The 12546-nt window shown below is 43.1% G+C and overlaps 3 protein-coding genes across 3 annotated transcripts in view; 1 reads left to right on the plus strand and 2 right to left on the minus strand.

Annotated features, from left to right (window-relative positions):
- The window catches only part of tmtops2b (teleost multiple tissue opsin 2b), a 206600-nt gene that overhangs the window by 96807 nt on the left and 97247 nt on the right, over window positions 1-12546 (minus strand). The gene's annotated exons all lie outside the window — the stretch shown is intronic.
- On the plus strand, window positions 1155-4737 carry LOC311022457 (rhodopsin kinase GRK1-like; the record flags this gene model as incomplete). Its single annotated transcript, XM_084023715.1, has 7 exons — window positions 1155-2087; window positions 2834-2961; window positions 3501-3658; window positions 3743-3826; window positions 3927-4051; window positions 4136-4337; window positions 4448-4737. The coding sequence occupies exons 1-7, from the start codon at window positions 1389-1391 to the stop codon at window positions 4735-4737; spliced, it is 1686 nt and encodes a 561-aa protein (XP_083879841.1). The 5' UTR covers window positions 1155-1388.
- On the minus strand, window positions 5911-9545 carry LOC311022466 (protein-lysine methyltransferase METTL21E-like). The gene is made up of 5 exons (XM_084023730.1): window positions 9456-9545; window positions 8326-8453; window positions 8059-8222; window positions 7856-7973; window positions 5911-6906 (listed from the first exon to the last, which is right to left on the minus strand). The coding sequence occupies exons 2-5, from the start codon at window positions 8441-8443 to the stop codon at window positions 6509-6511; spliced, it is 798 nt and encodes a 265-aa protein (XP_083879856.1). The 5' UTR covers window positions 8444-8453; window positions 9456-9545; the 3' UTR covers window positions 5911-6508.

Here is a 12546-nt window from a genome sequence, read left to right on the forward strand (position 1 = left end):
CTTGTATTGAAGACCCTTAACTGATTCCAGACTTGGTTCTTCTTAAAAGAGCCAGCAGATTAAGACTAGTTCCCGCACTTGAGTGTGCTAGTGAAGAGGTTGGGGAGGTTTCTGCTTGTCAGAGGAAAAGCCACAGGAAACATGCTAGACCCTCTAGTTATGAGGTGAGTATTGGTTATATACTTCTTTACTCACTTACGATACTGTAGTTGAAGGAAATTCATTATGTGGATGGAGTCGAAGGGGCAATCGCTGAGCCATTCTTAAAAAAGGTGCCCAAATGTTTTTGACATGGAGAACCCATAAGGGTCAAAATGAAGCGTATGCTCCGAGCACTGGGTCGTTTAAGCTCCTGTCACACTCAAAATGCCTTACGGACATGTAAGGTTGCTGTTGTCACTTCTCGTGTTGATACAAAAATCTCTTCCTAGAGCACTTGTAATGGGGAACCGAACACACTTTTTGTGGGCAGTTCACGAGTTGTTAACGGCTGCAACAACCAACTAGAGAGCATCTTGTGATGGGATCACACCAGCAGTTGTGCCAAATTAGGCCAGGGGTCTCCAGCGCCTTTAATAGTGGCACGGCCAACTTTGAACTTTGCCTTCTCTATTTAATCTCAAGCAACCAACACAATCTCAAGTCGCAAAATATAAATGTTGTGATTCATATACAGGGACCCACAGATCCATTGCCTTAAAGCAAGGCAACAACCACGAATTAGGTTCACTTTGGGACACAAATGCTGGTCTCCTGGTTGAAAGTCCTGTGAGATTGAACATTTTGAACCTATCTTATATTTTATGAATCCAAGCAACGTCCGTTTGTTCTACGGTACATGTTCTAATTTAATCTGTAGATTTCCGAGATCACAAACACGATTGCTTTTCAAAACCGCAGATAATGTCCAACAGATAACGTCCAGCAGCTGCTTGTTCAGTGAATGTTTACATGAATGTCCTGCTGCTAATTGTGATTTTGCCAGTTGACTGACTGGTGACGCTCCAGCTGCACATACTGCCTGTGTTGTTCTGTTCCAGCATGTGCTCGCACACTTTGTCTGGGGCATTAGGGTGTTAATGGATTACCGAAAGGTGTTGACTCAGGTGTGTGTGTATGTGTGTGTATGTGTGTGTGTGTGTGTAAATGAGGGTGATGAAGGGCTCAAAGTGTGCTGGGATCTAGTCGAGAGACCAGTCTCAAGGTCCCATCTCTCTCTCATGCTGCCTGTCCCACCACTCCGTGATCTGTGTCCTGTTCTCTCATCTTTGCTTCGTCCTTTTGGCCGCCTCATTCCTGCCCGTTAGTGAGCAGTCTTCGTCCTCTACGTCTGTTCCCTCTTTGCAATGTCTCCTCTCTGCGTTGCCTAACAGTCGCCCGCCTTCAGCATGGATATCGGAGGACTGACCACGGTGGTGGCAAACTCGGCTTACATCAATGCCCGCGGAAGCATTGACGGCTCCAATACAGCCGCAGCCCGAGATAAGAAATACCACTCTCGCCTCAAACTGCCCCACATCACCGTGTGTGAGGACCTGAGGGACACCCTCGACGTGGCCTTTGACACCGTCTGCGTGGAACAGCCTATCGGCAAACGCCTCTTTAGGGAGTTCTTGGATTCCAACACAGAGTATCACGGGGCTTGCCGTTTGTGGAAAGACATCGAGGGATATGACCTGGCGGAGGATTCTGACAGGGCGAAGAAGGCCTCAAAGGTTGTCGACCGTTACATGGACAGCTCTGCCAAACACTACTGCCCGTTCCTGCCCGAGGACGTCATAGCGAAGGTGAAGGAAAGCAAGGAGGCGGCGGGCGATGACTTGTTTGCGGCAGCCTTGGCCGCAACGTTGGACTATCTGCGTGAGGCCCCCTACACGTTCTTCCTGGAGAGCTTGTACTTGAAAAGGTATGTGCAGTGGAAGTGGCTCGAGATGCAGCCCATGGACGCAGACTGGTTCCTGGACTTCCGTGTGCTGGGGAAAGGTGGGTTCGGGGAGGTGTCCGCCTGTCAGATGAAAGCCACGGGGAAATTGTACGCCTGCAAGAAACTCAACAAGAAGAGGCTGAAGAAGAGGAAAGGCTACGAGGTGAGAGAACAATGTAAATCTTGATGATATGCTCCTTTAATCACCATGCTGCTGGTCTTTTGCATCAGCATTGCATTTTAATGGACAGTTTTAAAACAGGTGCAGCATTAAAAGTGACCGAACTGTGCCCAATCATGTTTAAAGGTCAAAATTAAACGCATGCTGCAGGCTTTGGCCATATTATAGTTTGAAATGCAATATTTTTGAAGTGACTGGCATGTTGGTGCCTTTACTAATATTAATAATATCTCAATATCAGTCAAATAATTAAACATTTTGACTTATTGTGCCACAAAATGTCACATTTCCTCGAGTGACATTTGAGTGAAACAAGAAGCTCTTTTCAATGTGACGCGTGCAGTGATTTGATTAATAAAGGAATTTTGCAGGCTTCATGTTTCGGAGAAAGAAGTCCTGCGCTGAGCAGACTCTGGTGCTGTTAATCATCTTTGTCCCTGCCTCTGTCTCGTTTGGCTTTAGCCTGCAGTATTAAACACTGAGACGGGGATAGAGCGATTACTGGGAGCTTTAGTGGAAAGCTCTTCTGAATGGAACTTCTTGGCACAGTTACATCTTGCCCTTGACTTGTCTAAGGTCATTATTTAAAAAAAAGAAGTACTTTAATGTCTTTTTCAAATGTCATGTTCGTCTTCAACCCTGTGGTCTGAAAGTTGTCTTCTTTTAAAAAATGTCTCCGCCTTGAAATATCGCTCTCAAATATTTTCTATCCTAATTTCCTCCTATAGGGGGCGATGGTGGAGAAGAGGATCCTTGAGAAGGTTCACAGTCGCTTCATTGTGTCGCTGGCGTACGCCTTCCAGACAAAGGACGAACTTTGTCTGGTTATGACCATCATGAATGGAGGAGACCTCAAGTAATTTCAGTCGTTCATGTCTCAAAGCAGAACACAGGAACACATAGTCTCTGAGGGAACAGTCCACGCTCCTCATCCCTGCAGTATTGCTGTCATTTACAGCCCTTTTTATTTGACAGAACATGTTTGTCTACAGTAGCTTTTTCAACATCTCCATTGCCAAAATAGTGGACCAAACGCATGATGTGTGAGAGATGTTTTATTTTATTTATGTACAGTACATTTGAGCTGTTATTCCTGAAGAGACTTAGGGCTAGGAATCACAAGAATAACCCTGAGTGGTCCCTTAAAAAGTGACATAACTGAAAGTGAGATTTCTTGATTTAAATATGTTTATTTATTCAAAATCAGAATTTGAATGTGTGTCGATTGTGATTGCTATAACGAAGCCACAAGGAGAACAGCAGTATTCTAGTATGCAAAATGAAAGCCTATGTAAATAACGATCTTTAAGCTGTATGAATGTAATTCTACAACTGTATGCAGATGACATGCTTGTATGATGGAGCCGGAGCTCACCTATTCGCTGTTCCCTGAAGGTATCATATCTACCTGGTGGATGAGAACAACCCGGGATTTGAGGAGCCCAGATCCTGTTTTTACATCGCTCAGATCATCCAAGGCCTGGAACACCTCCACCAGAAAAGAATCATCTACAGAGATCTCAAACCAGAAAACGTGCTTCTAGATAATGACGGTAATGCAAGTTAGACACTTGAAGAAACGGCATGACCGTGTGTGATTCATAGCTAATGAAGATATATGCATGTTGTCCGACCAGGGAATGTGCGTATATCTGACCTGGGTCTTGCTGTGGAGCTGAAAGAAGGCAAAACAGTGACCAAAGGATATGCTGGGACTCCAGGTGGGTCTCGTCAAAATGTATACGTTTTGCAGTTTCAGATTTGAGGTGTAATTTCACTTTTTTACATGCTTAATATTTCTTTTGACCTCGGTTCTTGCAGGGTACATGGCTCCGGAGATGCTGAAAGGGGAGAAGTATGACACTTCTGTCGACTACTTCACTCTGGGAGTGACACTGTTTGAGTTCATCGCTGCTAAGAACCCGTTCAGAAACAGGGGGGAGAAGGTCAGTCAGCCTGTGCTCATAATGGCCAACTTTGTGAAATAAATACATGAGAAGATGAGCGTTAAGAATATGTGTCCCGTTCAGGTTGAACGTGAGGAGATGAAAGAGCGCATGTTGACACGCCAGGTGGTCTATCCGGACAATTTCAGCGAGAAAGCAAAATCGCTGTGCGACGCGCTGCTGGCGAAGGAGGTGGATCAGAGGATGGGTTTTAAGAACGGATGCTGTGACGAGATCAGGGCACACTCATTTTTCAGTGACATCAACTGGAGGAAACTGAATGCAGGTACCAATCTATTTTCTATACGTCTGCGTCTCATTCTGGGTTGTGTTTAAGCTTTTTATTTAGACCCTAAAGTTGGTATAAATCTTGGATGGATTTGATTCCGTCTCCAGGTATTCTGCCTCCTCCGTTCGTCCCTGACCCCAAAGTGGTGTATGCTAAAAGTCTGGACGACGTCGGGGCCTTCTCCTCGGTGAAGGGAGTGGCCTTGGAGGATGCCGACAAGACCGTTTTCGATGAGTTTTCCTCAGGCAACATCTCCATTCCCTGGCAAGAAGAGATGATTGATATGGGCATTTATGGAGAGCTCAACGTTTGGGGTCCAGCCGGCAGCATCCCGAACGACCTCCGCAGAGAGTCCATACTAGAGCAGCCAAAGTCATCAACCTGCTGCGCATCGTAAAGTCATTGAAACCCCTTGAGAAACGCATCAACCATTCAGTATACAGAATTGTGCGGCAAAAAGACTTGAATACTCAGGACACAAGTCTCTTCTGGACTTTCTGAACGCAGAGTTGAAACAGTTTGAGACTCTAAATTTTTATTGGTGAGTGCATGAATCAACAAGAGCAGAGTGGCGGTGGATTTTCAACCTGGAGTGGACTTAGATAGAGATTTAACAGTTAAATATAACTAAAGGTAATGTATGTCCTCAGTCCCAGTCCTCACACTCCATCTTCATCTTCTCTTTCTTTGTCCCTCTCTCAATCTGCATGAGTGCATGTGTTAAACGATTGCTTTTAGCTTTTGAAATACATTTTTAAATAGCATTATTTTCACGCAGGGGCTTAGTTATTTGCTGTTTATGTTGCTGGGTGAAAGTCACGTGTTAAACATATAAAATGTTGATTTCCCTCTCTTGCATGTGCTCCTATAGAGTGTATGCCATTTAATGTTAAGTGCTTTTTTCTTTACGAGATTATGGTCCTAGTTTTTGCTATAAACAGTGTTACCCCCCACCCTTAGGCAGCCCTTTTGTGGGGAACAACAATCCATCACTGACCCCAATAAATTACAAAAAGACACCGTTTAAAACAAATCCACAGGATTTAATAACGTGGAATACAACAACACATGACACAACTCCTCGCTAAGAGGTAGCAAGACCTACTGTGGATGCGGTCGAATAGTCTCTTCTTGCTTAGGAAGGTTCCTAACTGAAAATGTGATCCGGAAGTTAACAAGTGGCCGCCATGATAAGAGCCGTTCGAATTCTCTAAATGCAAAGGAAAGGAGCTCCAATGCTTCCTTTCACATCTCCTTTAGCATAGGATGCAATGGATTTTCCTTTACCAAAGGAAAGGAGATCAAGCCGACCCACAATTCTTTCCGAGCACACCTCAGACGTATGCTTATTTGCATATTTAACAAATACTTTCATGCAGACATATAGTAATTGGAACTGTGTCGATAACTGTGTGTGGACAGTGATATTAAATTAAGTGAAGAATTTAATGGTATTTGTATTTATTTATTTCAATCATGTTACAAATATTTGACAAAAAACAAAACTAAAACCACACATGAAATGTAAATACAGCAAACGGTCAAACTATAAGGAGGAGCTGAACTGAAGCCGGTCAGTGAACGAGCTGCTTATAAAAAACCAACAACATGGGGAGAAGTGGACGATACGCTTTTTGTAGTCCATTATTTCTCCACCGCAGACAATCACCGGTGTCGATCATCAGCTGTCAATCATCATTTTTATTTCATGGTTCATAATTGATTCACACACACATAATAATGAAGAACTTTGGTAAAAGTTCATGTAGTCTTGTTGTTTTTAGGCAAATCTCCACATAGAGAAATGTTTACAGCAAATCAATTTTAGTTTTAAAAAACACTTATTGAGCAAAAGTTTAATAAAGTCAGAAATATCAACTGTATGAAAAAATGTTGGCAAATAAAAGAGCTTATTGAAACGGAGATGTGTGCTTCATTGTGCTTCACACAAATTTAGGTACAAGAGTCACTTGTTCTGTATTTTCACCCACAGAACTGAGCTTGTCTTCCTCAGACAGTGGTTGATTTTTATTTTCATGTTTTGCTAACAATTTTGATCAATTCAGGAGCTGATGTAAATTACCATCTCTGCCAAAGTCCTTGGTGTAAACGGAGACCAAAACCAGATGTTTCTCTTCATTGATTTGAATCAGCCAGAAGCTCCTCCGTCACTCCTTCGCCGTGGCCTTGTATATCTTCACCTCCTGCTGCGGGAGCTCGAGGACCAGCTTGGTGTCGAAATTTCTCTCGAAACACTCCGCGAACCTCAAGTCTGACTGGAAGCGGACCTTGTTGGCCCACAGCAGCGTCGTTCGACTTCCTGGAGGGCAGAAGTGACGCATGGTCTCCAGCAGCTCGCTGTGGCAGCCGTGAGGGTAGACCACGTCGGCGGCGAGCACGTAGTCGTACTGGTGGGACGGGCAGGGGAAGTCCCGCTCCAGGTTTTGAGCCCAGGTGAGGGCGGCAACCTGAGGGGTGTAGCGGGACCGACCCTTGGTGTTCCTTAGAAGGTTAAAGGTCAGATTGGACAGAATGTCTGGCAGGTCAGTAGCTGTCACCCAGGCACCTGGAAAAGAGGACAGAACAACAAGAAGTACTGATAGATAAACCCTCTTCCTATTATTTAGCTTTTACCACGATTCATCCTGCTCAGAATAATCGATCGTGGTGAGTTTCAATTATCGGGATGATCGTTTATTTCTCGTAAGATATGACACTTGAAAAAGTTGTCATGTTCATGAAGAGAAGAGAAGTGAAAAATAGAGCCGGATTTTAAAAGTACAAGATACAAAAATACATTAAAAAAAGACGTATCCTTTATTTATTCCACCATATGATTCATGATCATCTTATTTAAGAGTATATTTTCCTAACTAAATGTAAAGTGATTCCAGTAGTGCCATTTCAAGAGTTTTAAGCACATTTTGATGATTATTGGGATAATATTGTGAAATGCAATTACTTTGACCAAGATAATCGTGACATGAAATTTTAATATCGTCCCATGCCTAGTTGGTTGATCCCTTAACTTGTCAATGAGTTCACGGCACGGCTCTAAAGCTGAATTATAAATGGACATTGCATTGCTTTTTTCCAAAGTATGGAAATACAAAAATTGAGTTTGGGTTAATACAATTATTCTTCTTACAGTTTGAAAAAGAGCATGCTGTGTGAAATGTTGGTGTGGGTGGATATTCATGGTCCTCAGACAATGAATCTCAGTATTTTAGTTTCCCGCTGATGTTTCCTCGAGTTCTACTAAGAAGCCAAAAATGTAAATTATGCAGAAAAGACTTGTAAGATATTCAGCACATATTTAAGCAATGAACCATTCATGACTTCCCTTCCAGCACCACGACTGCTCTTAGGTCAGCAACTTCTACAAAAAATGTCACGAGTAATGCTAATTTGATTATGATACAGCTAACTGTTATTGTCACATTAGGAAATCCAGTATCAATGCTAACTGGTGAAAGTTATAGTTCCATATCGTGTAAAACTGCAATTGGACTCACCAAGCAGACTGGCCACTATTGAGAGCAAGCCGGTCCCAGCTCCAATCTCCAGCACTGATTTGTCCATCAGGTTCACGTGTTGCTGGTTATTCTCCAAGAACTGACTCAAAGCTATCGCCTTGAAAAAATTCAAAATCTTATTATCACATCTGCAACAACAGAGGAGGTCAGAGAATGTGCAGAGACACAGTAACAGGGCGTACCCCGGGCCAGATCAGAGCTCCGTAAGTATCCATAGACTCGCGGATGCTGATGTCATGACCAGCAATATAAAAAGACTCGTTCCCCAGCTCGTAGTAGACACTCGGCTCCCAGATGTTCCTCCTGTCCGAAGCCTCTCCTGCCATCACTTTCTGGTCCGATAGCACTGTAAGGAGGAGTGTGACATGAAGGTTACAACGGGGTTACAAATCCACCTGTTTCCATCGGTTTCTCTGCAACTCAGGAGCCAGAGCAGAGTGTCCAGTTACCCCCAGCCGTGGTCCCCTGCTCCATCGCTGGTTGTCCATCCTGCTTGTCGTCCACCTCCTTTTCCTTTCTGTGATGCTTCTGTCGGACATGTTGGCCGACAGTGGACGACTTCTCCATGACCTGGATGCTGCTAAAGAGAAAGCAGTTTAAGAATCAATCAGAATCTGATTGATTACCACATATTCCCCACCTCCCTCGTTCTCCTGGGATTTGGACCTGAGCACAGGTCTCAAGTCCCCAAGCAGCGCCCTCAAAACAGTCAAACAAGCTGGCTGTTGGAGCCTTCTTCTGCATCCAAGACAAGAATTCCTAGTCGAGACGCATCTCACTAGAAATTCCTCCATCCATTCTGTTTTTTATTAATTATATTAATAATCCTTTCAATAATTCTTTTGATGTCCTATGAATCGTTCTATTAATAACTGAATCTGCTCCTGCTAGTTCCCCAACATGACCTTTATGAAAAATATCAATATTAAGAGATATAATTTAAGCACAACAGGCTGTAAAACCGATTCTCGGCAAAAGTTCTGACATTCTGTAACTTTTACCGTCTAAAATTGTTGGTTTAGTTTTTTAAACTTTTCCTACACATAAACAAACACATTGAACCGCATGATAGAAAATACATTATTCACTGCTTAGTGGTCAGTCTTCATATAAGTTGCATACAAGTTTACCTCTCTAATTATCTGGATTGTCACAGACATTTGCATTGTTTCTCTGGCTTTGAATCGTGCTTTATTTTCAGTGTGCTTCCTTAAATGATTTGTGTGTTTGTGACTTATTTTAAGCTCCGTAAAAGTTGGAGCGGGTTCTGAACGGACTAGATTTACTCCACTAGTCTCTTTGGCTGTCATCGGACTCCGGTCTGGAGCCCAGAAGCACAGCTGGTTAAACCCCCAGTTCAACAGGCCACAAACAGAGGTACAGAGGACGCATTGGGTTGTTTCTTTTATGTTTTTTTTTATCATCTCTAATGCACATCACATTCAACTGGATCTTCATGCAAATATGAACGACGCAGTTTGGTGTATTTTGAAAATAATCGTTGTGACTTACTGATTTTCTTCATCATCGTTCTTCTCATTCACAGAAGGTCAAAAATCAACATGCTGCTGACACATACCTGTATGAAGCAGATGCTGCTTATTCCTATTTTCTCTTTGCGTCCGAACGTCTCTGCTGCGTTGCCGTGTCTACAGAAGCAGCACACCCCTGAGTTTGGCTCGGCTAATTGGGCAGACAGAAGCCCAAAAGGAGATTTATAATCTCTGAGGGAGAGATGAGCAATCCTGACCCCTCCCAGCACTTTAACGTCCACTCTCGTTGCCAGTGTGTCGATTCTCTATACGTCGCTGTCCACCTTTGTGGCTCTAAAACCAGGACCACGTCTGCAGAAGATTGTTCCCTCCCTTCATCCTTGATGAAGCAGGCTTTAAGCAGGGTTAGGGTGTATGGCTCTGGTTGCCAGATCATCTTGGTACCTCTGTGTCTAGCTTCCCAGCATTCTTCCTCATGTCAGTAACCCACTGTTTTCTAACCTGGTCTGTTTTGGACTCTGTTTTGGCCCCTTGCATGCTTTGCTTGCCATGCTGACTGATCTCCTGTGTCCTGACCTTTGCAAAGTCCATTTTACCAGCTTCACCTTTCCTCTTCCTGTGTTTTGAGCCATCCTTTCGAGTTCTGTTTGTACCCAGCAATATGTGAACCACTGACTTTGCAAACCTGCAAAACCCTCATACCCTCAACCCTCAAAACAAATCAATATATAAATCGAATGTTATCCCAAAAGCTCCCATACCCTTAGCCATAACAAAAACAACTGCTTCAGTAAAAGGTGGTCACAGATTCCACAGAGGGAATGCAGACAGCTAACAGATCAGAGTGTTTAAATCAATCGCTACAAACACTCGTCTCACTATGTTGATTGAACAATTTTGACACTATTGTGATGGATTTCACAACTCAGGAATACCGTTCAGAAATCAATTGAAACTGGTACTTAACAGGAACACAGGCAAATATGTAGAGAAAAGATCAAACAGTTTATTTAATGCATTTGAAAATGGCAGGAAATATTATGAACCAGCTGTACATGAGTTATAGCTCAAAACAATGGCAGAAGAACATTCCCACCTTTGATATACGCTAAATGTATTATTTCTTATATGGGTCTAATATCTGCCTATCATTTCATTTTTTTTAAATTGCCTTTTTTTATACACTGACATGAAGAAAAACACATTGAGTATCGGCACTTTAATAGTCTGTGGTAGGAACATTGTTTCACAGCCTCGATGCCTGAACACGTGCTCGCACACAAACAAGTCGGCAGACAGCTGGTTGTTAAGCTAGAAAATGGCTTGAACTGACAAATGGCGAGCAGCGAGCACTGACTCACTCTCATCTAAACAGCAACACTCCAATAAGCAGTCGTGTTATTCGGGGATTTCCACAGCATCACCATCTCAACGTCTGGAATCCACCATTTCATTTGTCAATCACTGTCGATGAATGATACGTTAAATCCAGTTTTATTAATTTCTTTGCCTGACGATGACTTAACCAGATCTGATTACATACAGAATCTAAAAATATGATTTTGTAATGTACACACAATGCACAGCGAGAGTCAGTTATAGATTGGAAGATGCCACATGCGACTATGAGCTCTTGAATACAGCAAAAGTCACTTTTCCAGGGAGGGGAACAATGTGGAAGCCGCCAAGCTCACATGTCATATATTGTGTTTCTCAAACAACAGCTTATGTAGGATTATAACATTTTCATATTAGTGAATGGGTTTGCATGGTGGAGTGGTCTGCAATTAAAATAGAGGGATGGAGTGCCTCCAGTCATCACCTTAGAGGTGGTAATCCTCACCTCCATGTCCAAAGGTCAGGAAAAGGTGATGCAGCCAGTGGAAAATGAGTCACAGTCACACACGGCGACATGTGAGTCCCGGCAAGCTCTACAGTAGCCGCATGTGCAGCGTGAGTGTGTGAATACATCAGTTAATAAGCGCTAAGCTCCTGTCATTTAAAAAAGGAAGGCGGCGGATTGGAATTCAACGAGCGTAGATGCCACATTGACAGAAGAGCGTAAACATGCACATCCAGACAACAGTGTTGTCCTCTCAATGGAAATAGCTTTTTATCACCATGGCAGATTTTTGGCGTCGGATCAGATCATTTTTTTCCTCGACAGAATGACTGTCGAAATAAGCCCAAAATTCCTGGACTCCGTGATGTTGGGTTAGGTGGGCCGGCCGTATACCGGGTCCTGGATGGACTGAGGGTTTAGATGCACCCAATGGACTGATGGTTGTGTCACTGTTTCCTGGTAAAACTCATTACCTAGACCTAAAAACGTCCGCCTCCGACTGGGCTGCTCTCACCGAGAGGGAATAAACACTCAGTTGCCAGTTTATTAGGTCTCCCTCGATGCATGTTACACAGTCTAACGCAACCGTCCTGAAATAAACTGCTGTAATGTTTGTGTTGAAGCAGAGATTGTGTTGATTCAACCGCGTGGCGATGCTTGAGGCTGCTGTGTGTTGTGCCGTTGAACCCTTTTGCATTAACCAGGGAGGTGTTTCGAATAGGTCAAGCCTGCTTGTATCAATGAGGGTCGATTAAAAACATCTAGGGTTGGTTCTATTCGGTTCTACTCAAATCACATTTTCAGGTGTTTCAAGTATGTGTGTGTCAAGTGTGCGTTGGTTTCTGCACTATATGTGACACGCGAACATTGTACGTATAGATTCTCTACGTGATATTTAAAGTATTAAAATCGCAGCAAACAACTATTCGCTATGGAATGGATAAAGCAGAATATTGTCTACCCGTTAAAGAATTAAGTTACTTTCCCTTTGTGTGTTGTAATCTGAGATGATCAGTGCCTTGCTAGATAAAACTAACACTGTTCGCTCTGTGCCCTGTTGTCGCTGTTAGCACCGTTAGCACCGTTAGCACCGTTAGCACCGTTAGCTTCTAGTTGCCATGTTGAGAGCCATTTGCAGGCAATAGATGTGCTCTGAATTTCGGATTGAGCAAACTTAATGTAAGAACAATATATTGGTGCAGTTTGAAATATATGTAATTAAGTAAAGAATATCTGATTACTGAAATACACTTTTGGTTCTTAATGGAGAGGCATGTGCACGTGTGTGTACTAAGTACACTACATACACACTACGTTGAATTATGTCTACTTTT

The sequence above is a fragment of the Eutrigla gurnardus genome, assembly GCF_963514095.1.
Source record: "Eutrigla gurnardus genome assembly, chromosome: 12".
NCBI lineage: Eukaryota > Metazoa > Chordata > Actinopteri > Perciformes > Triglidae > Eutrigla > Eutrigla gurnardus.

Bases quoted from the DNA above. Each gene is read 5' to 3' on its own strand.
- LOC311022466 (XM_084023730.1), bottom strand. From the start codon at position 8,443: ATGGAGAAGTCGTCCACTGTCGGCCAACATGTCCGACAGAAGCATCAC. The intron at 7,974-8,058 runs GTACGCCCTGTT...AATTTTTTCAAG, and splicing joins GAGCTCTGATCTGGCCCGGG to GCGATAGCTTTGAGTCAGTT. The intron at 6,907-7,855 runs GTGAGTCCAATT...CCTCTTTTCCAG, and splicing joins AATAGTGGCCAGTCTGCTTG to GTGCCTGGGTGACAGCTACT.